The sequence below is a fragment of the Mizuhopecten yessoensis genome, unplaced genomic scaffold (genome assembly GCF_002113885.1).
Source record: "Mizuhopecten yessoensis strain PY_sf001 unplaced genomic scaffold, ASM211388v2 scaffold11165, whole genome shotgun sequence".
Lineage (NCBI taxonomy): Eukaryota > Metazoa > Mollusca > Bivalvia > Pectinida > Pectinidae > Mizuhopecten > Mizuhopecten yessoensis.
In genome coordinates this window covers 683,549-711,349 of record NW_018408912.1, presented here as the reverse complement: position 1 = coordinate 711,349, position 27,801 = coordinate 683,549, and the positions used below count along the sequence as shown (strand labels likewise).

At 36.7% G+C, this 27,801-nt stretch overlaps 1 protein-coding gene across 2 annotated transcripts in view; it reads left to right on the top strand.

Annotated features, from left to right (window-relative positions):
* Positions 1-27,801, top strand: part of LOC110467191 — a 100,324-nt gene that overhangs the window by 53,329 nt on the left and 19,194 nt on the right. Inside the window, exons 1-3 of one of the 2 annotated variants that reach the window (XM_021524174.1) lie at positions 3,834-5,277; positions 10,136-10,259; positions 27,138-27,287. In XM_021524174.1, coding sequence (XP_021379849.1) covers positions 5,218-5,277; positions 10,136-10,259; positions 27,138-27,287 — 334 coding nt within the window. In that variant the 5' untranslated portion in view covers positions 3,834-5,217. Of the gene's footprint in view, positions 1-3,833; positions 5,278-10,135; positions 10,260-27,137; positions 27,288-27,801 lie in introns of those variants that run through there. The other variant, XM_021524173.1, reaches the window with a different exon arrangement.

The window sequence follows — 27,801 nt, the reverse complement described above, 5'->3', positions numbered from 1 at the left end:
TATTATTGATACCAAGTAGGTGTGTATCCATACAGGATGTACACAAACCTGATCTCTTCCCAAACATTTTATAGGAACTAGGGAATTACTACACCAATTGTACAGGTGTCAGTGATTTACTGGTGTGCTGTTAAAATCTGCCATTGCATCATTTACGTTGTGTAGATTTACAGGTGTAAGTCCTTCCTTTGATCTAAGGTGATTGGGCTATTTGTCTGATATTTCACACCAAGTATATTGTTCATGGTGATGTTTTCTAAGGTCAAAGGTCATATGAGACTTGATTGTTCAAGGTCACATGTGATGAAAATTCTCACAATTTTTCAAGAAGATACAATTTTGACATATCAGTTAATTGTAAATGCTTTCACCTGTTATTTTCACCTTTTTTTCATGCTATTTCTGTGATGGGATTTTTGGTGTGGTGTTCAGACAGAGGTCTGTCCTAATACTGTGTATATTTCCATATTGATGCTACTGTATTTAATATAATAAGAAGCCTGGGTGCTTAGCAGTTTTGGAAAATTACAGTGATTGCAGAACCTCATGCAATTCTCAAAAATAGCCATAATGGATACATTTTTTTCAAGCAAGTCTATAAATTAAAGTGAAGGGTGGGGCACTCAGACCGTAAAAAGGATGCAGAGTGTTGACAAGGGTGGGGCATGTATTAGGTAAAATACATGAACTTTTAAATTAGATAAATCAATGAACATGATCAGTGAAGCACAGAGACGCCATGGTATTTAGTGCAGCTACTTGATGAATGGCAGCCGTTTTGAATTGTGAAATGATGTAGCTCTTAACCTGTCAATCAATCATGCATACACAATTTGGAATTCATTAAAATATTTTCATGACATTAAAAACTATTCAAATACATATCGGGATGTGAATAGCTTTGAAGTTTGGCTTCTGCTTTTGAGGTTAAGTGGAGGGGGAAAACGGTAATTTGAAATAAATTGTTGGTTGTATATAAAATGATTGATAAAAGCTGTGGTATGGCTGGTGTCGGAGAGGTGCAATGGGTGTTACAGGGTGTCATGTAACAGGTGATGAGTTTAACCTTTTTAGGTATGACGTCACTTATCTACCATTAGGGAGGCAGGTCAGCCAGTCACATCTTTTACATGTGTTTATACTACTATATACCAGAAAAATTTCGCTGCAGTTTGATTTTCTCATTTTGCGCCCTCCATAATGAGGGTGAATTTATCATTACAGCGAACATTTGTAAACAGCATAAAATACATAGTAATTTAATGTGAAGGTTGAATTTAACATTACCGGGTAGGTGAAAATAGATTTTATTGTCGAAGGGCGAAAATTTCCCGTTATACAGTAGATTAGATTTCCTTAGCCTTACTCAGATCTCAATATTTCTACAAAAAATCTTGGTATAGCTATTAATATAAAAACAGTGAATCTAGTTTCGGTTTTAATAGGATTACAAATATTATACAGTAAATTTAAATTTTTTTTTTATAAAAGTTATAATCTTGTATTTTTGAAAGTTTTCAGCATTACAAAATATCTTACAATAGCAATTTTCACATTCACTAGTTCATTCTTGCAGTCTAATATCTCATTTTATATCATAAATTATTATAGAGTAACTTTATAACACTTACATGGATATTATCCGGTAAATTACAAGCCATACAAATACACATACCAGCCTAAGAAATATACTGGTTATAGACAGATATGAATGGAATGTATATTTCAAATATTCTTTGATCAAGATATTAAGAATAACATTAAATACTTGTAGTGTGTACTTCAATACCTGTAGTGTTAGACTTTCAATAGCTGGCCCAGCAGATGTATATTTTAACAATTGAATCTTGTTAATTTGTCTATGTATTTTATTTTTTTCTTACCATTATACAAATGCGTGTTACGTTGTACCTAATGCATACTATTGATTTTCTTGTGGATACAAATACTGGTTTTGTTTGAGAGTCGGTGGAGAGCAGTGAGCTAGGTGTTACTCCGTTTTTTTGTATGGAAACAGATAAATCATGTCAGGTTGTCCAGCATTTGGACAAGTTTTTCCAGTGAAGTATAAAACACCCTTCAAAGAGTACTGTGTAAGGTGCCTTAAGCTCTTTGTTGATACTGTTAACACCACAGGTGATTAAAACACATGAGAGATATGTTGTTCTGTGTTAAAACATATACATGTTGGAGTGTTTTTGTTTATGTTATGGTATGTAGATTAGGATATATTGGATTGAGATTATCTTGCTGATAGGATTATAATAATCTGACAGTTTTTTGTAATTATACTGTATTGAATCAATGATGTGCTAACTGGCTGGTTGGTTGGGACCCAGTGTATATTTGTGAGTAGATTGAAATGTATTGATGTTATTGATAGACATAGAGTGCCTTGGTGTTATAATTATTGATTATGGCAGAGCCTGATGGTAGATTTATTGGTCAAGACACAAGCGTCCTGAGGCCAACTGTCGGATCTTGTTGTCAAGGTTTAACTTGAGGAAGAGGAGGGGTGACCAGTCTAATTACTTGTGATCATATTACCTCACCTGTGCAGTTTTTACCTGTTCTGAAGCAGCAAACATCAAACGATTTACATACAGACACAGAGAACTGTGGATAATTATTTCTGTACGGATAAAGACGAAAAGTAAACACTTGCTCTGTGGTCCCTTGTGTGTAAAGTCGTCTGGCCATTGTCTGGCAAATAGTTGTGGTTTTAGATCCAATGATGTAGTTATGGAAAGCATTGGAAGGGAATAAGCAGAGGACAAAGGAACCCTGTCTAGTTACCTAAGGACCCAGTGACAAGTGACCTTGTCGTGTAGGGCCATCTACCATAGCCACTATAAACGACGCTACTTACAAGGGTTTGGAACACCCTGAGAGTGTTACAGGATCGCTGTATGAAATCAAAATCATGAGGATCACATCAGGGAATGGTTCAATGGGATGAAGCAAGTGCTAATATGTTGAAATTTTATCTAGAATTTTACAGAAAGGATTTATAATCAAGAACAGAAAAGAACAGGAGTGGAGCTTTCTGAAGAGAACAGGAGACATGTTGAAAAAAAACCTCTTCCAACACATATCGGGTTGTAGATACAAGATAATTAAGTGATCCTGATCAAGCAGTTTCTTTAAAATCTTTGAAGACAAAGGGCTTGAAGTGTCACTTTAATCGGAATGTTTATGACACAGATGTTTACATGAAGGCAATTTGAATCCAGCGTGTAAAAGACTTTAGCAATATCAGGCTTGAAGATTGTAGTTTACAGCAGCTCATCTCCACTGAACACAATGTGTATGTGTCCGATCTGACATTCAAACGTGTGGGGTTTTTTTGCAAGAAAAGAGGATTGGCTTCAAGAATGTTTATGACCAAGATTACAGGTTGTCAAAATCAATTTGACAGAACCTGATGAGATGGGAGCTGACAGGTAACGACAAAAAAAAAGACAGGAGAGTTCTACAAGGTTAATGGTGATAATAAGACATTCAATAGTCTTACTTGGGAACTTTAATCATACACAGCCTATATCGTGCATTAGATAATTAATTAATTGCAGACACTGATTACTGAAGTAATAAGCACCAGCTGTTTTAAACAAGTTATATTAGCTAGTACCTACCCTGTTAGGTCCAGTCTCTGCCTAGCTATGACCATACGTCATGTTTTAATTAACCAGAACAGATTGACAGCGTTTGTATATGAAATTATGTCACATTGCAACCAATCATAAATTGATATCCGAAAACCAATTAATTTCAGTCAAGATATAGCTAGCCTTGATAAAACGGCCTCAGATTTCATTTACCAACTAACAAGTGTTAGGAAATTATAGAATTGCTGCATGTGCACCAGTTGTCGATTTAGATAACTAGTAATGAAGCTAGCAACATAAGCAACAGTATTAGATGCATGGCTGACCTACAGATGTTCTGACTGGTTTACAGGGTTCACCAATAGTTAGACTGTAAATGAGGACGAAGGGCTACTGGACTACTTGTCATTAACCTTGATAGGGTATACAATACAGGTCTTCAACTGACCAACTCAGACACTCTGATTCCCCAACAATTCATCTACATTTGGATTGAGCGGTTAATAGAAGAGAAGAATTACGATAACGACATACAAAGAGTCTTGGAATAAAAAAGGAATAAATGACATTGGACAAACACAGGAAGCTGAAGTTGAATGCATATTTAGTGTCTTCCCAATCAATATTCTATGCATCGTATTGATTGTGTCAATTTCGTGGTAGCCGCTCAAGTGGTGATTCTTTTATAGCGAGCTGCAGCCATCCTTGTATTTACTGGTTACTCTTGTTGCTCATGAGCATGTAAAGACCGATCCGATATATATCAGCATCTGCGAATTTATGATGCACTGGTAAATTCTGTGGAGGAGCGATCGTCTTTATGAAGTGTGTTTTTTCCTACTTGGAAACAGTAAAGAGCGTTATCTTTGAAAGATAAATTTCAACCTTGGCATATATACATGTCATTTTGAAGATGAAATTTCAAATAGGGAGAAATAAATCTTCTCGACGTTTTTGTTAATACATCTGCAATCTTATGAAGATAATTTCAACGAGGAATAAATATACAAGGAACCTGTTTTTAAGTTTGTTTAATTCTTCGTAAGTGCAACACATTGAAACGTGTCTGATATAAATTAGTGTCGCTGCAGTGGTTGGATGTTCTTGAGTTTGTAGTGTCTCACAGAGTTTAAGGATAGATTCATGGTGATGCTGCCGTTGGAAACACAGGACTGGAGATAGTCAGATAGCAAAGGACTCCGTGTACAGTGTAATGTATTACAATCCAGGGCCGTCTGCCGTGTACAGACTGGAAACAGTTTTTGGATTTCTGGTTCGTGCAACACTATACAACCATCTTATTTTCTGGTGCTGTAGGAGGACTATGGAGGGATAAGTGCTCAGGGTTGTTTGAAGTTGCATGCTGAACTTTCTACGAGGGATATTCCTTCAGTTATTTTTTGGTGCGTTATCCCCGACTGACAAGGGGTGCGATAGGGGAGGCATATTAAGATCACAGAGATATCCTGTTGACTGCTGAGCTGGACAGGGCAGACAGCCGTTATCATCAATGCTAGAGAAAGGATGGAGGCTACTTAGCCTGCTTTGGAGTCTACAAGAGATTCAAATGGACGCTAAATGATATGTGGTCCTAACTACAGCTAGTGTGATGGCGTGGATTTATACCAAGTGTCATGTGTACATGGTGTGGTATTTCATTGTTACCCTGGTAAGTGGCCAATGGCTATATATCGTTGTATTTGATTTCACAAGGGTCATAGTTGTTGGTATAGTATTTCATTTCTGTAATAGTAACACATACATCAAAGCACTGGTACACTTATAGGAAAAACGATTGTCATTCTGTATTTATAAAGAAGTCATCAACATTGTCAATCATGTTTACAACTCGTTGGAATCTGTTTTATCGTGGTGGTTGTGAGGGATTTAGTTTTTACGGAAAGAAACCTATTTTGTTTTCTCTATATGTTTTGATCATTATACTTTTAATTATTTCTAGGGTGACTATTTTGATTTTTTTCAAGGGGGATGTGTATTAAACTAGATTAAAGTAAAAATGTGTTATGTGAGACCACCTTTTTTAAAGAGCAATTTTGATGGAAATGTTGTCAGATGACAGTGAACAAATCATCTTGCCTTGTCTTAAATGAAAAGAAAATGTACATGTATTTTTGTATTCAGTACTGATCAGGCCTCTTGATGTCATGGAGTACAGCCACCCTGACCCTTGACCCCTAACCTAAGTTTGCCTGTCAAGAGTATATATATATAAGGTCAAATCAATAAGTGTTCCGCATTCTTAATACTCTTACCTGTAACTCGGGCAGGTATTACAGGCAGGCCTATACTGTCAGGCATTAATGTGATCGGTGCGTAGAATTCTCAGTGTAGTAGAATATCAATATACAGTATTCCCGTGTATAAATACCAGGCCCGTTCAGGATATCGATTTAAATTGTTCAGTACACCTGTTCAGTTCTCCCATAGTTTGTTCAAATAAGTGTACGTTTATAGATAAATACAGGTAAATATTTGTAAGGTTTATTCAGGTACTGTAGATAGGAATTTATGTCAGAAAAATGTCAAATACGTAATTTAAAAGATGTAAATTAATCAACATTTTAATTATGAAAATATGAAAATTGTTTAATATCTGCGATATTAAGTGTAACATCATATTAATGACACATATAGGTTATTGCATCATAATAGAAGTAAACTTTATCTGATGAGAAATATTTGAGATGCACTTTTAACATTTTTTCACATCTGTAAGAATGTTCCAAATATAAAAGTTATAGAATTAGATATTTGAGATGCACTTTTAGGGAAGTTGGTGTTAGCTTAAGTGTGTTTCAAGCGGATTAAATTTCTCTGGTGTACGATAACAGTAACCTCTCGATCTGTATCATGTTTGTGTTTGTAGCAGTGACAAAGATGTAATTGGTCAATTAGCCCTAATATGTAACATTCAATCCAATTAAACTGTAACCACGACCTTGTGATCTTGTTATCCAGAGAAATAGTTCTCAAGGTTATCACGAAGAGGCCCTTCCTGGAATATTGTCAAAAGAGGATGTTCTCAAAAACCTTAAAAAAGGAAATTGAGACGTGTTATGAGGCAAAAAAAGCAATTTCCTACTGCTGTTAGTGAGTTTGATATCAAGCAAACTTATTCGTTTTTTTCTTTACTTCACATTCCTGGCTCCATGTCTTTCCTCGCTGTTGTAGAAATTCAAAGTATGATATAAAGGTCTTTACGCTGTAAAAAGTTAAGATCTGTATCATAAAACTGCTCTTGTTTTGAAGTCATGAAAGCTGAATGCTTGTACATATGTAGTTAACATGAAGCTTTTAGAAAACAAAAGTATTTATACCAGGACCTCAAGCGATGTGATAGGTCTAAGAAAATCTACAAAAACCTGATTTTTGAATTTCATTACATTCATTTCATGCCAACTGTGTACCGGATGAACTTGCAGGTCAAATCTTATGGTTGTTAAATTGTCAAATTAGTAGAATGTCTGAAGACTGAAACAGGTCTGTGTGCAGGATTATAGCCCTGGTTAAAGTTTTACATCAAAAATGTATCACAGAGATGAGAGGACAACAGCCGCCCCTGTATAATAGCTACTGGTACAAAGTAGTTTGTGCAGTAATTGGCCTAACCAGAGGAGGGTAGGACCACATGTCTGTACTGCCACTGTTTAGTACTTACACGCTGAAATATTAATGATTTTGTACCTGATTGTTTGGAAGGATAATCATCAATAAACAAGCAGATCCTCAACTCATTTCCTTCCTCCTCCTCCTCCTCCTCCTCCTCCTCCCCAAGTCATACCCCCTCAATCTCCTCCTCCTTCCTCACACCATCTACTTTCCTTCTCTTCCCCCTCTCAAGGTCATCTGTCCCTGGCTTCTCCCCACCCCTTCTCCTTTCATGCCTTTCCTCTCTTCCCCTTCCCTATCATCTCTCACCTAGATACACTCATTTTCCCACTTGACCTCTATAGTCCCCATCTAAAGGTACTATGCTTCCACCATTTTTATCTACCCAAATCATAGTCCCCCTCCATAGTCATTTCCCACACTTCCCCACCCCTCTCCCAAATTATTACTGAGCCAGTAGGAATGCTAACAATGTAATGGAAGGACACCTCTACATTCCTTCGCTATATTCTCTCAACACTTTCTTCTCCATAGAACAGCTTTCCTCCTGCTGGTTCCCCAACACCACTCTTCTATACAGAACACAGACTCCGGTATCACTCCTCTACTCCACACACTTCTATAGAATACTCAAATCACATTCTTCCTGAGACCCCTTCTCCACACTTCTATAGAGTATGAACCCAGATCACATGATTCCATTACTCCAACAATATTAAAGCAGAGAGTTCCAGCACTTTGTTGTACACTATCTGCAACAAAGAAGAGTTCCATTACCGAATTGTTTATTATTTTTGTGACTTGAAGTTGCTTGCCCATTTTTAATACCTGGTATAGCAAACAGTTATCTATATAGAAATATAAATAATATGATTTCTGTTTATAAATTTTGCACTGCAGGGATTTGATCTCCAGACCTCTTTATTATATAACCAGAACCATATTCATGTTAATACTTTCTGCAAAAAAAATCAAAATATTCTTAAACCCTAAAAGGGCCCACAATCAATAAATTGTCTTTGTATGAATATTAGAAGGAACAATATGAATTTAACTTGAAAATAACAGAAAATAACATAACAATAGTCCTAAGAGAAGGAGATCATACACATCATACTACGCTTTGGAAATGGAAGTCTAATTGTAGGGGACTTGGTTCCCCTTACCCTATGTTAGATGTAAACAATGACATCAGACATCAGCTGGCTTCATTGCCGTAATGGATTGTAATCATGCCAACAGCATCACGGCTGTCCTAAATTATTTGGTGATTGATACTTAATGTTTTTTTCCATACTAGTTTTAATGGAGGGGAACCCTTTAATGTGTTGTCTGTTCTAGTCAATAAAGTTATTTCTTTTTCCATTTTATGAATGAATGAGACGCCTTTTCCATCAGCATTAAGATAAATATCAATTAAGACCCTGCCTGGAGGATTGTTAACAGTTGGTGCCCTTCCTCATGTGGTTTTTTAGGAGAGGTCAAACGTCATGAGGGATAGGAAACATTCCATTGTGTTTGCTCAGAGTAATTTGTCATGTTGTTTGGGTATGTGATAACACTGTCAGTGTAAGATAAGGCTACACACTGGTAAGGTGTGCTCAACTACCCTTATTATAACAGTTAGAAACAATCACCCAAATTCTCACGTTTTGTTGTTGTTGACTCATAGGTATGTAAAGATTTTGTTATGACAACGAAAAATTGGATGAAACATGTCCAAGTAATAAAGCACACTGTCGATTTTTCATAATTCATCTTCTTGGGGAAACAAAAAAAAATTGAAATAGTAAAAAGTTTCTATGATGATTTTTGTGAAATTATTTGACCATCCTCAAAATTGCAGAGGAAGCAAAATGTCCTGGTGTTGTTTCAGTTGTTTAACTCCTTGTAAATGTGAAATTGTTAGGTGATTAATGCTTGATCTATAGTGATGCTTTTGTCCCTTGGGTCATAATGAAATTGGTGGTTCAATATTGTGTATATAATTGAAAGGTGACAAAAACATATTACTGATATCAATTAATTATGGAACAGTAATGTGTGCAAAATTTGATTAAATGAAAACCCTATTGACCTAGCTTGCTTGCTCGATCATTCATAATGTATTGGTTTAGCCAAGTCCGGTGGTTATAAGGTTAAATGATTATCAAGTACAATTTCAATTTACTGGTTTAGCCAAGTCCTGTGGTTACAAGGTTAAATGATTATCAAGTACAATTTCAATTTACTGGTTTAACCAGGTACTGTGGTTACAAGGTTAAATGATTATCAGATACAGTTTCAACTTTTTAGCTATAAAAACCATGTAACTTGCACATAGATCTAAGCTTTTGAACACCTGAATTCTTTCTTTCATGTGGTAAAAAGTTCAATCACTTAACTTTGTTGAGATTTTGAATATTTCCTGCTTTTTCTCAAAGGGTTAATGTCTATAGCTGTATCTGTGGTTTTGTGAATTAGAAATTCTCTAATGCCTTTTGAGAATAGTTCAGTCTCCAGGTAGTTGAGGGTGTCACCTGTTACAAAGATTGTTAGGGCTAGTTTACAATCTGTGGTGTTATTGAATTGCCTTATAAATTGTCTCCTCCTAGACAAGTCTTTATTGGTTATTTCCAGAAATTTCATAAAGTACATAGTATGGTTTGTAGTTATGAGTTTTTTTCAAGATTTCTTTGATGCTTTTTTTTTTGTATAATTATTTGTTCAGCAGTAAAACTTAATTTTCTATGGGAATAATAAGAAATATCACATAGATCCTTAAACAATGTGTATCAGTTATGGTATCTAGACTACAAGGATATGACTAATTGGGAAATTTTGCATTTGAAGAGGTTGCTTGTCAGGATCTTATTTTGAATTTGCAGTAATTTGATTTTGCTTGCTTTATTTTTCAGGTATTGTTGGATCGTTGCCAGAACCAGCGAAAATGTGTTGTGGAGGCCAGTACCGATACATTCCGTCAGGACCCCTGTCCTCGTACATCTAAGTACCTCAAAGTTTCCTACAAATGTAACCCTGGTAAGTCTTCGTCACCCCTGTCCTCTTACATCAAAGTACCTCAAAGTTTCCTACCAATGTAACCCTGGTAAGTCTTCACGACCCATGTCCTCGTTCATCTAAGTACCTCAAAGTCTGCTACAAATGTAACCCTGGTAAGTCTTCGTCACCCCTGTCCTCCTACATCAAAGTACCTCAAAGTCTGCTACAAATGTAACCCTGGTAAGTCTTCAGGACCCATGTCCTTATACATCCAAATACATAAAGAAAATCTGTAAATGTAATACAGGAAACTCTACATGACCCGTGTCCTTATATATCCAAATACCTAAAAAAATATTCTGCAAATGTAATACAGGAAACTCTACATGACCCATGTCCTTATACATCCAAATACCTAAAACAATTCTGTAAACTCTACAGGACTCATGTCCTTATACATCCAAATACCTAAAACAATTCTGTAAATGTAACCCTGGAAGGTCTTTGGACCTTTTTCCTCATACATCAAAGTACCTCCAAGTCTCCTACAAATGTAACCCTGGTAAGTATTCAGGACCCATGTTGTACTGCATCCAAATAACACGAAGTTCATAAAAAGTTTGACTTGGAAAGTCCTAGGGACCAGTTTCTGCATGTCAAAATACCTTAAAATTTCCTAAATATTTAATCCTTTTAAGTCATTATTTACCTCTCAATGGACTGTATACAACAGATATCATACATGTCAGTCATAACCATTCAACATTGGTCATCATAGGTGATGGCATTTAGATGTCAGGAATACAGAGGAACCAGTTCAGGCAGGAGACTTTGGTCTATCCTGTAGTCAATATCAGGATAGGTGTCTCCTACTATGTGTGTCTGGGTTCAATGTTCCACAGACACTTAACCTTTCAGACATTCTTATATTCAAACAGACAGACACACCATTTTAGTTACTAATTATTATTTCCAACCACACAAAATTTAAACATGTTTAACACTAATTAGACCATTTTGACCAGAGAAGGCATCTATCTCCTGTTCTATCAAGGAAATTTACTCCATACTACTTCACACCATCCTGACCAGAGATTATCCTATATACATTGGCAAATGAAAAATGTTTTGCTAATCATGATATACCCTCCTGAACAAGAGGGACCCCTCCACACTGTTTTGACCAGGGGAGACAACACTGTTCTAATAAGGGGAGACAACACAATACTCACTATTTTAGCCGCTTTAAATTAACTGACTATCTCTTATGTTATGGACCCGCATCTTTCATTACATGTGCAAGAAAAGGGGAAAGGATACAAACTTCCCTTGTTATAATTACATGTGCTATTTGTATAAGTCCATGTGGTTTACCTATTGTATGCCTCATTAGAACATCACAGACTTCAGTCAACATGCTGGCTGTAGCTTCCTTTCACCTCGTTTGTTGGTAGGAAACACATTTTAAAGGGTATTTTAGGGCTAAAGAAAGCTGGGGTAAAGTTTATAAGTCAGTGGGTTTTTTTAAGTTCATTTTTGTGTCAGTTCTGAGTAAATGGAATGTCAATAAAATCTTTACTTTGTGCATAAAAATGGAAATCCCTTAAATGATGAAGAAATTTTATGAGATTTTAATTGAAACTACATCAAATAAAGATAACCTCTTGATGGTTTTGTTTCCAGTGTAAACTGTACTGCCTGACTTGCTATTAAAACTATTGGGTCACACTCCTGACATTAAATAGAGCTAAAAATAAAATGTATATTGTGATCAGGGAACTTTAACAAGGGGTAGCATCTGGTGTAAAATATGACATCAGATTTAACTTTTGATAATAGTTAATTGACGAGAGGCTGTCTTTTGAATAGGAGATACTATTTTAGACCACAGATGGTATGGAGGAGGTGGGGGAGGGCTTAAATGGGACGGGTGCCATGTTGTTCAGACATGGTATTATATAAACACGTAGCTGAGTGTATGGTTAGGTTTTAATGCAGAGTAAAAGTTTCCTTCAATAAATCAACATTTTCACATGTGCGAGCACCATTCACCCCTAAAGTTACATTTGAACCCTACCAAATCAAAGACTGGGCAAGTCCAGTTAAAATATGACTGAATGAGTTAAGTCAGTGATAACTTCATATATTGTTTATAACCCTGACATAAATGCTATTTTGCAACTAAATAAAATTGACACTTATAAAGGAGGTATTTTTCAAAAAATTGTCTGGATGCAAATTAATTCTTCATATTTATTTATAAATTTGATGCAAATATCATTCACAAAGTTTATGAAAATCCGATAGATAAACATAAGTGGAACAGACACCAAGACCTGAAGAGAGTAAAAGTTTCTAGGATCATTGAGAGTAAAGCTAACCTGACCAAGACACAGGAACGTTTGTGTTGCAGTGTTATTGTGTGAAAGAGCGCCTGGACCTGGTGCATTCGTAGGCTGGCGATGTCTTGACTCCCTACAACAGTCCCAGTTCAGTTTGACGTCCCTAAAAAAAGAAATCATTAAATGCATCTTAATTCATCAATTATTTGGTCTTTTGAAGTTGAAAATTAGAACTGACATATTGATCTTTGCCCATGGCCATGCATAATTGAAAGGGAACATTTACTGGGATGAAAGTGATGTTGGCATTTATGGGTGTTACTATCAAACTTACACAGAATAGTATGGGATGTATGATAAAACTGAGACTGATTTGTGTACTATTAAGGCAGGAATGACAGGAGAAATGTCTGCCATCTAGGTCAACTGTCATGAGATGGTTGTATTTAATGTTCTTTGAAGTTTGGCTTAGAATTAGATTCTGGGATCCCAAGAAAAGTGGAATGCATAAATTTACTAGGTTTACCAGTAAAGGAAACCCTGTATTCTTTGATCTCACAGGAAATTTCAGCCTTACATGTTGACAAAAATGGATTTGTCCTCGCTATGTTACTATTGTTTTGCTTTTGATGTGTATATCTGTAGTGAAAGTTTATTACGATGGTACTGTTGTTTTGTTTGAAGTGTTTTGCTGTAGTAAAATTGTCCTAGCTATAGGGTACTTTTGGTTTGCCTGTAAAGTGTTTTACTATAGTAAAATTGACTGTTGTCTGCCTTTGATGTGTTTGATGGTTTTATGGTGGGCTATGAGTTGCATGGCTAACATGTTGTAAGATCGGCCAGTTGTGAATCAGTTGTGAATCAACAGAAAAGGGCTCACCAGTATACACAAGTATTTGTCCAAATTGTCAAACAAAATAATAGAATTTTTATCAATTTGAAAACGATATGTGAATATAATGGTGTAGTTCTTTGTGTGCGAGATGAAAGACACATTCCTTGTTTTTGTGAACTTTGTGATAATAATTAAATTATGGTTGATTGTGTGACAGGAGACATGCCAATCCTGTACCCCATTGAGGTCTCAAACAGTAACTGTCCCTGTAGTACCTACAAATCTTACGGCATGTCAGACGGGAAAAACCAAGTTAAAGAGGAGAAAAAATTGGGCTTGTAAATTGACGTCTCGTTGAACCAACTTAATCATGCAGAATTAAACGATAATTTTCATGTCATTCTATTGGTGTAAGTGATTTGTATCATGTAGGCACCACACAGTGAGGGTGATCTCACATTGTCTGTCACGTCAGATATTGCTTCTTTGTAGTTACACAAAGGTGGGCTTCTAGTGACACAGAACTTATGTACGGTATAATTGTCATCAAATTATCATTCCCTTTTAAAATCAGAGTTAATTTTATAATTTAATTTGATTGAAGGTAAATTATATTGTCTGTGTTCAGGAGTGTAAATTAATCAATCTAAAATGACAGAAACTAATTTTTAAAAATGCAATTAAAATTTTGTACCAGGTAAGTGGTATAAAAGTGGAGAATTGATAGGAATTTAGAGCAACTCCTGATAACTAAAGTAACTTATAGTCTGTCATTACCACATATAGGTACTGTACTGGGGTATTATAGAAACTAATCATGATGACAGGGTGTCTGGGATATGATAGAAACTAATCATGATGACAGGGTGTCTGGGATATTTTAGAAACTAATCATGATGACAGGGTGTCTGTTATATTATAGAAACTAATCATGATGACAGGGCGGCTGGGATATTATAGAAACTAATCATGATGGCAGGGTGTCTGTTATATTATAGAAACTAATCATGATGACAGGGTGTCCTGGATATTATAGAAACTAATCATGTTGACAGGGTGTCGGGGGGTATTATAGAAACTAATCATGATGACAGGGTGTCGGGGGTATTATAGAAACTAATCATGATGACAGGGTGTCCGGGATAATATAGAAATTAATCATGATGATAGGGTGTCTTAAATATTATAGAAACTAATCATGATGGCAGGGTGTCTTGGATATTATAGAAACTAATCATGATGACAGGGTGTCTGGGATATTATAGAAACTAATAATGATGACAGGGTGTCTGTTATATTATAAAAACTAATCATGATGACAGGGTGTCCTGGATATTATAGAAACTAATCATGTTGACAGGGTGTCGGGGGGTATTATAGAAACTAATCATGATGTCAGGGTGTCTGGGATATTATAGAAACTAATCTTGATGACAGGGTGTCTGTTATATTATAAAAACTAATCATGATGACAGGGTGTCCGGGATAATATAGAAATTAATCATGATGATAGTGTGTCTTAAATATTATAGAAACTAATCATGAAGTCAGGGTGTCCGGGATAATATAGAAATTAATCATGATGATAGGGTGTCTTAAATATTATAGAAACTAATCATGAAGGCAGGGTGTCTTGGATATTATAGAAACTAATCATGTTGACAGGGTGTCGGGGGGTATTATAGAAACTAATCATGAAGGCAGGGTGTCTTGGATATTATAGACACTAATCATGATGACAGGGTGTCGGGGGTATTATAGAAACTAATCATGAAGGCAGGGTGTCTTGGATATTATAGAAACTAATCATGATTACAGGGTGTCTGTTATATTATAGAAGCTAATCATGATTACAGGGTGTCTGGGATACTAAAGAAATGTGATTGTGACCAGTAAGATATTAAAGAAGTAACTTATTATGACCACAGAGAGTAAAGTATCGGATTGAGCCTAAATGAGGTGACAGTCTTTGAGAGAGGAGGGTTTAAACATACTACATTGAATATAGATCAATTAAGCCAAAACAAGAAAGACATTTTCACCCTTAATGTTTGCCCTAGAACAAAAAAGTGAATTCAACACAAGTGAAAAATGTATGCATGAATTGGGAATTTCCAAAATGTTCCGATTCCCTAAAATGCCCACAACTTATAATTATAGAGGAAATAGCATAAAATTTACAAAAAAATAAATTTCAAATACAGTAGAAAAGTGGTAGGACTCTCTGCCCTCAAAGTCCGCATTTATTTCAATAAAATTGAATTGAAGGTCAAAAAATAGAACTATGGCCTTCTGATAATGTTAGAAATACTGGACAAAAAAAGCTGGACACACTCTGATCACATCCCCAGGTTTTTACTGACCACTATCCCATGTTAAAACTGATTGCCAACAGAAATAGCATATCAGCAAAAGTGTGGAATGGCCCCCTGGACAGTAGATAGGTTATTAAAAGTGTAAGGATGTTTAATTATTGATAGAAAAAATCCATTAAAACAAAATAAAGTTGTATTCATTTTATCTATTCCAGACAATCTTAATGAAACTTTATATCTCATGTATTAAAGTTACGTCAAAATACCCTCAGAAAATTCTAGGGTATTAAAAAAGGCGGAACAAAGTAGAAAGTCAATACGAGCACATAAACTGGATATAGATGTATAGAGTTCCTGTGGGACATCTGTGTCGGCGTAGACAAGTGAAGTAATGATTCCTCAGAGGTTTGTGGAGTTGGAAATAATGATTGTTTTAATGTTAATGTATTGTAAAGGGCAGGTGAAATATTGATGGGTTACCTACAGGGTGTATGTTGAGGATATTAGTACTGGACACCACATATTGATGGGTTACTTACAGGGTGTGTGTCGAGGATATTAGTACAGTACTGGACACCACATATTGATGGGTTACCTACAGGGTGTGTGTCCAGGATATTAGTATTGGACACCAAATATTGATGGGTTACTTACAGGGTGTGTGTTGGGGATATTAGTACAGTACTGGACACCAAATATTGATGGGTTACCTACAGGGTGTGTGTTGGGGATATTAGTACAGTACTGGACACCACATATTGATGGGTTACCTACAGGGTGTGTCTCCAGGATATTAGTACTGGACACCACCTATTGATGGGTTACTTACAGGGTGTGTGTCCAGGATATTAGTACTGGACACCACATATTGATGGGCTACTTGCAGGGTGTGTGTCGGGGATATTAGTACTGGACACCACATATTGATGGGCTACTTACAGGGTGTGTGTCGGGGATATTAGTACAGTACTGGACACCAAATATTGATGGGTTACCTACAGGGTGTGTGTCGAGGAAATTAGTACAGTACTGGACACCACCTATTGATGGGTTACTTACAGGGTGTGTGTCGAGGATATTAGTACAGTACTGGACACCAAATATTGATGGGTTACTTACAGGGTGTGTGTCCAGGATATTAGTACAGTACTGGACACCACATATTGATGGGTTACCTACAGGGTGTGTGTCGGGGATATTAGTACTGGACACCACATATTGATGGGTAACCTACAGGGTGTGTGTCGTGGATATTAGTACAGTACTGGACACCAAATATTGATGGGTTACTTACAGGGTGTGTGTCAAGGATATTAGTACTGGACACCACCTATTGATGGGTTACCTACAGGGTGTGTGTCGAGGATATTAGTACTGGACACCACATATTGATGGGTGACCTACAGGGTGTGTGTCCAGGATATTAGTACAGTACTGGACACCACATATTGATGGGTTACCTACAGGGGGTGTGTCCAGGATATTAGTACTGTACACCACATATTGATGGGTTACCTACAGGGTACAAGTTTCGAGGATATTAGTACATTACTGGGCACCACATACTGATGGGTTACTTACAGGGTGTATGTTGAGGATATTAGTACTGGACACCACATATTGATGGGTTACCTACAGGGGGGGTGTCCAGGATATTAGTACGGTACACCACATATTGATGGGTTACCTACAGGGTGTGTGTCCAGGATATTAGTACAGTACTGGACACCACATATTGATGGGTTACCTACAGGGGGGGTGTCCAGGATATTAGTACTGTACACCACATATTGATGGGTTACCTACAGGGTACAAGTTTCGAGGATATTAGTACAGTACTGGACACCACATACTGATGGGTTACCTACAGGGTGTGTGTCGAGGATATTAGTACTGGACAACCCCTATTGATGGGTTACTTACAGGGTGTGTGTCCAGGATATTAGTACTGGACACCACATATTGATGGGTTACCTACAGGGTGTGTGTCCAGGATATTAGTACTGGACACCACAATGTATTAGCACTATACTAAGCACAACACTACTAACCACTCTGACTGGTGATATTTTATGTCCTATTTAACATCTATGGCCATTTAGGATGTGCCACTCTGTCTATGATTGGTTTGGTTTGGTGATATTTTATGTCCTATTTAACATCTATGGCCATTAAGGATGTGCCACAATCACTCTGTCTATGATTGGTTTGGTTTGGTGATATTTTATGTCCTATTTAACATCTATGGCCATTTAGAATGTGCCACTCTGTCTATGATTGGTTTGGTTTGGTGATATTTTATGTCCTATTTAACATCTATGGCCATTTAGGATGTGCCACAATCAGTTTGTCTATGATTGGTTTGGTTTGGTGATATTTTATGTCCTATTTAACATCTATGGCCATTTAGGATGTGCCACAATCAGTCTGTCTATGATTGGTTTGGTTTGGTGATATTTTATGTCCTATTTAACATCTATGGCCATTTAGGATGTGCCACAATCAGTTTGTCTATGATTGGTTTGGTTTGGTGATATTTTATGTCCTATTTAACATCTATGGCCATTTAGGATGTGCCACAATCAGTCTGTCTATGATTGGTTTGGTTTGGTGATATTTTATGTCCTATTTAACATCTATGGCCATTTAGGATGTGCCACAATCAGTTTGTCTATGATTGGTTTGGTTTGGTGATATTTTATGTCCTATTTAACATCTATGGCCATTTAGGATGTGCCACAATCACTCTGTCTATGATTGGTTCGGTTTGAGGATATTTTATGTCCTGTTTAACATCTATGGCCATTTAGGATGTGCCACAATCAGTTTGTCTATGATTGGTTTGGTTTGGTGATATTTATGTTCTGTTTAACATCTATGGCCATTTAGGATGTGCCACAATTAGTCTGTCTATGATTGGTTTGGTTTGTTGATATTTTATGTCCTATTGAACATTTATGGCCATTTAGGATGTGCCACTCTGTCTATGATTGGTTCGGTTTGGTGATATTTTATGTCCTATTTAACATCTATGGCCATTTAGGATGTGCCACAATCACTCTGTCTATGATTGGTTTGGTTTGGTGATATTTTATGTCCTATTGAACATCTATGGCCATTTAGGATGTGCCACAATCAGTCTGTCTATGATTGGTTCGGTTTGGTGATATTTTATGACCTATTGAACATCTATGGCCATTTAGGATGTGCCACAATCACTCTGTCTATGATTGGTTCGGTTTGGTGATATTTTATGTCCTGTTTAACAGCTTTGGTCATTTATGGAAGTGCCACATTTTGGTGGTTGAGAAAAACCAGGGTGCCCAGAGAAAAATCACTGACCTGCAGCTGCTCCACGAAGGCCTCGAACCAGTGATCCAGTGGTGGAGGGCTATAATCATGGACACTAGACACCTTAATGACTTGGCCATAGTGACCGATCCTGTCTATAAACTAGTCTTAATAATGTCCAGTAGTAGCAAGAAAACATTAATTTATTTTTTGTATAATAAAACAATATAAAAAGAGTTTGTATAAGTTTATTTGCAAAATGCATCACTATTGATAATACTCCGACTGGTCATAAATGATCAATAATCTCCTTCAGTTCAACTCCAAAGGATTGCTCATATGAGAAACTAGGGAGAAAATCTCAGCCCTCCAATGTTTCCATAGACTCATAATTGTTATGTCACCATGGAAACATTTAAATAATGTCACATTTATGTAAAGTTGATGCAACAATTTACCTGACTATTTTTATGTGGATTTTATTCCTGAACCATGCTTATAAAATTTATTTGCAATAACTTGGAATTTTCTTTCGATTGCAAAAGTGCTATTTCATTATCAGTTGATAAGAATTAACTGTGGAGACCTATTCACGAAAGATTTTTAATTAATTTTTAGCTCACCTGGCCCTTGTTATTTCATAACAATGAAGAATATAATGTGAAAAGAGCTTTTACGAGTTTAGCGTTTCTCACAGAGAAGTTTCTCTAAAACCATCAATTCAATTTCATAGTTTACAAAGAATGGAAGCAGATTTTTATGTGAGGAAACAGAACTGATGTTTTGTGAGCAGACATATTGGTTTAGGATTGATTGACAAGTATCCAAGGAGACAGTCACTACATCAACTGTCATGGCTGTCCATTTTAGCTGTATCATCCCTTACTCTACAGTGTCAGGCTGGAACAACTGTCATGGCTGTCCATTCTAGCTGTATCATCCCTTCATCTACAGTATCAGACTGGAACAATTGTCATGGCTGTCCATTCTAACTGCATCATCCCTTCCTCTACAGTATCAGACTGGAACAACTGTCATGGCTGTCCATTCTAACTGCATCATCCCTTCCTCTACAGTACAGGGTTCTCAGTAACTTTTTGCATAGGTGGTTAAAAATCTGTAATAGGTGGTTGGGCGTCAAAGGCGCCCGTCGGTGGCCGTAGGCCGCCGCACCGAAGGCCGTAGGCCGAGACAGGGGGAGAGCACGAGAGGGGGGGCAGGTCTGGCCCCCTTTTCGTAAGGGGGGTATGGGGGGTCTCCCACAGAAAAATTTGAAATTGTAGATGACTGTAGGTGGCATTTGAGCACTTTTGAGTGTTGTAATTAACCATTTCCTACCTGATATTTGTGGGAAGTTTTCCATAAAAAGTTCTTCTGAAACAATTGAAAAATATTCCTCTTTAGCTCTATCTGTTAATGTTTCAAATTCAATGATACTTGGATACAAATCCATGCATTACAACCATCAGATTTGGATCTGTTTGCCAGTTTCCAGTATTTTTAATATTCATTTCGCCATGAAGTAGTAGTCCCTGTTATCCTGGTTGTAAATAATTTGAAATAATAAATTCAATTGAAGTGTTTGATAAGACACTATATTAAAAATACTTTCTGTTATATCCTATTATGCCATCACTCAATACACTAGAATAAGGTGATTTCTGGAACATGGAAGTTGAACTATTTAAAACCTGAAAAAATGTTAATTATTCACTTATTATCATAATGCGGTGTAAAACATCCCAGTCCACATAAATAAAAAATGAAAAATGTTCACTTATCTATCAAAATGAAACAATCATATCTTTATTTGTTTTTTTATAGAAAATGAATAAAAACTACAATTTACAAAATCAATTATGTGAAGATAATACAATGAGTATATCAATTTGAAAATTACCTCTTCAGATCCTAAAATGAATAGACTTAAGCATGGTTGAGGAAGCTGCCTGCCAGCCTGAACAACATGTTGTTAAAATACTGAGAAACTTTAAATAATCAACACGTGTTAGAAAATTCAATACAAAAATTGCAGTGCTCTAGATGTCAGAGGTGTTTCAGAATTTATTTTTATTGTCATTGAATTAAAACAGATACAAATCTAAGTAAGGGAAGTCTTTTCATGGGCATGAGCTAGCTTGGAGCTTGTTACAGATATAAAATACATGATTACAATGTTTAAATGAAGTATAGGTGTAAATATGTATATCCCAATGTCACCAATCTGGTCAAAAATATTGTCTAGAGAACTGCAAGAAAGTAAAACGAAAACAAAACTTTTTTCAACACAGTTTATTTAATATCTAATGTTCTGTACATCATTGGTCATTTTTGCTATGTATATCTCACATTTTTAAAAGTTTGACGTAGAAATTGTTACAAAATTGTCAACACTTCATTTGGATATTTTTGTCGTACACCACGTGTTTCCCCCTTTATGGTACACAATGCGAATGTCTCATCATTATCGCCAGGAACATTGCCGTTATCTAAGGTTTTCTTTTGAATATTTTTAAAGTACACGATTAAATCATATTGATCCTTGTTACGTAAATTAAACAGACTTAATTATCATTTCGAAAGCTGCAATTTCGTTAAAATTCACGAGACTGACAGGTTGTTCCTCGCGACTGATGACTTCACTTACAAATCGCAACGTGATTCAGAAGTTTACTGACATAAAAAGTTGTCAGTATAGACCATGTTTAGAGCAAATATAAACATTTGCTAATTTTAGCACCCAAATCACCTGTATTTCTATTCTGAGCGACAAAGAAATCGTTGATTTTGATTTGGCTCCATTTACCATTGCTCTCGTTCTGTATCAATTAGACGCTTGTCGGTAATGTTGCCTTGGTGTAATTCAAACGCATTGGTGATCTTGCTGTTTTACGTAAACAATCGAGAATGAAAGTAGAAACGTGAAATAGACCGGGGAGTTCCGATTGATTCTGTCCAACTGCTTAAGTATTGTTGTTTGCCAATATTGATGAAACCATCACGATATGGAAATGTCAATTCTATCAAAAAAGTCAGTATTTCTTCAAAAATAGACGGTTGTAGACACGGAAATAGCCGGCGATTTTCGCCGGCAACCGGCTATTAACAAGAACCCTGCAGTATCAGGCTGGAACAACTGTTATGGCTGTCCATTCTAACTGTATCATCCCTTCCTCTACAGTATCAGGCTGGAACAACTGTCATGGCTGTCCATTCTTACTGTATCATCCATTCCTCTACAGTATCAGGCTGGAACAACTGTAATGGCTGTCCATTCTAACTGTATCATCCCTTCCTCTGCAGTATCAGGCTGGACCAACTGTCATGGCTGTCCAGTCTAGCTGTATCATCCCTTCCTCTACAGTATCAGGCTGGAACAACTGTCATGGCTGTCCATTCTAGCTGTATCATCCCTTACTCTACAGTATCAGGCTGAAACAACTGTCATGGCTGTCCATTCTAGCTGTATCATCCCTTCCTTTCAAGTATCAGGCTGTAACAACTGTCATGGCTGTCCATTCTAGCCGTTTCATCCCTTCCTCTACAGTATCAGGCTGGAACAACTGGCATGGCTGTCCATTCTAGCTGTATCATCCATTACTCTACAGTATCAGGCTGAAACACCTGTCATGGCTGTCCATTCTAGCCGTTTCATCCCTTCCTCTACAGTATCAGACTGGAACAACTGTCATGGCTGTCCATTCTAACTGTATCATCCCTTCCTCTACAGTATCAGACTGGAACAACTGTCATGGCTGTCGATCTATTCTAACTGTATCATCCCTTCCTCTACAGTATCAGGCTGAAACAACTGTCATGGCTGTCCATTCTAGCTGTTTCATCCCTTCCTCTACAGTATCAGGCTGGAACAACTGTCAACAGTGGGGAGATCAATACAATGGAATTGTGATATTGGTCTTTAGTGAAGGTCAATCAGAGTAAATATGACCTTGAGTCTGATCTTTAGTGAAGGTCAAACAAAGCTACTATGACCTTGAGCCTGATCTTTAGTGAAGGTCAATCAGGGCTATTATAACCTTGAGTCTGATCTTTAGTGAAGGTCAGTCAGAGTTACTATGACCTTGAGTCTGACAGGTAATGTGTGCTTGCAGACTGAATATTTTTGATTCTGGAGGTTTTGCAAATTATGCTTTTCTGAGGTAAATTATGCATGGATTGTCAATCAACTAACTGGGTTTGTTAGGTTCTTTGGATACTAAACTCTTGTCACATCACATTTCAATCATTACATATTGTTTGTATCACATCACAATTCAATCATTACATATTGTTGGACAGATCTAAATGAAATTGTGTTGTGAACAAAGAAATTTGAACAGCCATAGATATTTCCAAAACTAATCAAAGATATCAAAAATACATTGTCTATAAAAATTTGTAAGATGCATCTTTTGATTTTACAAGTATCTAAAAACTTTCAGGGAGAGATACCTTATCAGTGTCCAGGTTTTCGTCTTCAAAGTTTTGAAAAGATTGGATGAAAGTTACTCAACACAAGTTTGCAGTATGTGAGAGCTTAGGTGTTGCACACATAGATGATCTCTGGCCGCCTGAGCTGGCGTGAAATTGGAAGTGTTTTAGAGGGACATAAGCCATCATCATCTGTAACATAACGGGATTGGATCATATCAAGTTTTATCTGGAGGGGAAAGGCAGTGTGATTGATGTAACAGATATAGTTCCTACTCAGTTCTGGCACTGCGCCCATCCATACGCTTTTCCTTGTGGAGTCTAGGTAAATGTTTTTAAAGGGTAAATTACGTTTCTGATATCTGTGAAATTGAAGAATGATGATCTGCTGTCTTGTTATCTATTAATGGCCAAATCACATTCGTTATCAGTGTATAGGTCGTGTTAATAAGATTAACGACAGAGGAATATCCATGTAGATTTGACTTCATATACTGGTGAATGGCTGTTATGTCACGCTAAACAAGATTCAAATTTTCTGTACATTGTTTCAATGCTTTGGTTCTAGAAAAATAAAATGGTTCTTTATTAATTAGGAATGACATTTTTTCCAAAACAATACTCTGTCTAGATGACACTAATGAGCGAGAAATACTTGATAGGCAAGGTTACTGGTATTTCTTCTTTTCAACTTTTATTTTTCAATTTAATGAGATTTGAAAAATTCATGAGGAAGTTTTTTTATTTTATTTTTTTATTTTTTATGTATATTTTCAAAATGTGATTTAAAATCACAGAATGACAAATTTGGTAAGAGAACTATGGCCAGAACTCCATGGATTGTGGGATCTATTCGACAGTGTCAAGTTATTTCTTATTTAGGGAAATGTTATGGTAAACATATGCAATTACAGCATTCAGTACAATAAATATTAGGTGATAGAAAATGTTCAGAATAAATCAAAGTTAAGGCTTTAACGCTGCAAGTTGAATTCCATGCTAAGATACAGCAGGGCGACCAACACTGGACTGGGGGACTATTGGTTGTAATGTGAGATTGTAATGTGAGGTTCATCAGCATGCAGTCATGTCCGCTTCAATATAGGGTGAAGTTGACAGGAGACTTAGTACAGCTATTATTTAGATGGTAGAATGCTGAATCGACATCTTTCAGCATGTTACAAAACTAAATCTGGGCATAATGTGCCGAACTTTTGAATCTATATTTGTAAAATTATCGATTTTCCAGCATGTTGCATTGTGCTGCAGTTTAGGTCATTTTATGATTACTATTGTGAATTGGTTTGTACCATTACAGTGATGTTGTTGTCTCCATTAGTTTTGTGAAGTGGTTTAAACTGTCATGTTTTGCCTGGAGAACATATTGCTAAACCTGCATATTATTCCATCTGTATGTTAAAAGTTTTTTTTAATGAGAAAAGTCTGATTAAGAGGAATCAGTCATTACATGAACTTGGTAGTACGTGTGTAGCAGAACTGGCAGTGACCAGGTAGCTCAGTATGTTAGAATGTCTGTCAGGAGTATGGAGACCACAGGTTTGAATCGTGGTCTAGCTCTGTGACATTTTCCTCTCCTGTTACACTAGCATGCACACTGTTGTCATGGTATTGCATGTGTTACACAACCGGCATTACCAGTGCTAGGGTTTGTAAAGAACACAAACCTCATATCATCGTGTTCTGTCACACAAAACCTCTGGAATTAATGTAAGATATTGATTTTGTCTTAAGAAAACATTACAAATGATGGAGTGTCATTCCAGTGAATTAGGATCTAGTTTGACTTACAGCTTGGACACTTTTAACAATTGTTTAAACTGTTGGCTAAAAGATGTCTTGCTACTCTGTTTATTTCTGATGTCAGAAAGGTTTTCAGATATTTCCTTTACAAATTTATTATTTGTAAACTAAAGCAAAATGGTGACTTTTGATTTGTACAGTTGCCCTGCTAATCAGACCATAGAAATGGAAATGTTTGGTTCTGAGAATAGATGTAGAATCAATAGGAGTTGTACTTACTTGAGTTGCGTTTGACAGCCTAATTATATTGGGACACGGCAGGAGTACATAACTAAAATATTCTAGCTGTTTTACAGCAGTTTGTACCTAGAACTCCTATTGGCTCACAGTCGTGTTCAACATTGTGTAAAACCTATTTCTATTGGTTCATATTCCGCAGTGTGAATAAAACCTCCTTCTATTAGCTCCTGATCCACAGTGTATATAAAATCTCTCTATTGGCTCCTGATCCAGGGTGTATATAAAATCTCTCTCTATTTGCTCCTGATCCAAAGTGTATATAAAATCTCTCTATTAATTGGCTCCTGATCCACAGTGTATATAAAACATCTCTTAATTGGCTCCTGATCCTCAGTGTGTGTAAAATCTCTCTCTATTGGCTCCTGATCTACAGTGTATATAAAATCTCTCTCTATTGGCTCCTGATCTACAGTGTATATAAACTTTCTCTCTATTGGCTCCTGATCCACGGTGTATATAAAATCTCTCTATTGGCTCCTGATCCACTGTGTATGTAAAATCTATCTCTATTGGCTCCTGATCCACGGTGTATATAAAATTTCTCTCTATTGGCTCCTGATCCCCAGTGTATATAAAATTTCTCTCTATTGGCTCCTGATACACACTGTATATAAAATTTCTCTCTATTGGCTCCTGATCCACAGTGTATATAAAATCTCTCTATTGGCTCCTGATCCACTGTGTATGTAAAATCTCTCTCTATTGGCTCCTGATCCACGGTGTATATAAAATTTCTCTCTATTGGCTCCTGATCCACAGTGTATATAAAATCTCTTTCTATTGGCTCCTGATCCACAGTGTATATAAAATTTCTCTCTATTGGCTCCTGATCCACAGTGTATATAAAATCTCTCTCTATTGGCTCCTGATCCACGGTGTATATAAAATTTCTCTCTATTGGCTCCTGATCCACTGTGTATATAAAATCTCTTTCTATTGGCTCCTGATCCACGGTGTATATAAAATTTCTCTCTATTGGCTCCTGATCCACGGTGTATATAAAATCTCTCTCTATTGGCTCCTGATCCACGGTGTATATAAAATTTCTCTCTATTGGCTCCTGATCCACGGTGTATATAAAATCTCTTTCTATTGGCTCCTGATCCACGGTGTATATAAAATTTCTCTCTATTGGCTCCTGATCCACGGTGTATATAAAATTTCTCTCTATTGGCTCCTGATCCACGGTGTACTCTGATGTGATGAAAGAAGTGTATTTTGTGACTTCTGTAAAGAATTAAAGATATTATGGTTTTGTATTGGCTTGGAGAACAGTTGTAACCATGAACTGCTGAGACCAGTCTCAATCCCAATTAAACTGTCTTTGATGATAACTTTGCATTAATGTTTTTTGTAAGTGAGACATTCAATCTTTCCCAAGTTTACATTCTCCCATCCTTCTCCACAGCAATATCCTTACCTTACCTCCCTTCTCCTTTCTCTTTCCTCCCTATGATGTCTCCCCTACCCCTTTCAGTTATAGTAGGAATCAATTGAGCCAAGCTTGATAGAATGCACTGTAGTATAAAAGTTTGACACATTGTTTTATCCATAAAAGATCCCCCTGGCAATCACATCATCATGGGTTGGCCAGTCTCTGTAGTTAAACAAACACTTATAACAAATTATATGTATTTTTCAGACAACTTCACGAACCAGACAGTTTGCCAGGGAGACCAGCTTACCATTACTTGCCAGAAATCCACAAGAATCGTAATATACTCGGCGTTATTTGGACGCACATCCCAAGACAATTTACAATGTTCCTCAGGCACCAGCACAGCATACGCAGGTACGGCACCCAACAGGTCAGACGACTTGTGACAGCACTCACCAGAATTAAATACCTTCAAGTTAACCTTGACCTTTGATTGCTGTGAAAAAAATTGTTGTAAGATGTTTTTATATAAGGTTATTGGACTGATCACTGTGAAGTTGTTTATATGATAATTAGCACTGTTGTGTGATAGTAACACTGTTTGTACCACTGTTCTCTGTTTGCCCACAACCAGATGGGACCTTCAGCTGATGGCTTGTTCCATTAGGTGTGGCAGGTACCAGTCATAACGCTAATTAATGTCTTTATCAATAGTCATAATCTAATGTTTACAGTAATTGTAGGAGGGATTATGCATTGTTGTATATTAGACATCAGACACATTAATGTTCAGAGTAGGGGGTTATTTATTAGGGGAGGTATTGAGATGAAAACTGGTCAATGAAGAGGGAAGTAAAAAGAACATGGGGATGAGGGGGAGGGGAATACTGGACGAGGGAGAGAAAAAGAGAGAGAAGGATGATGGGGG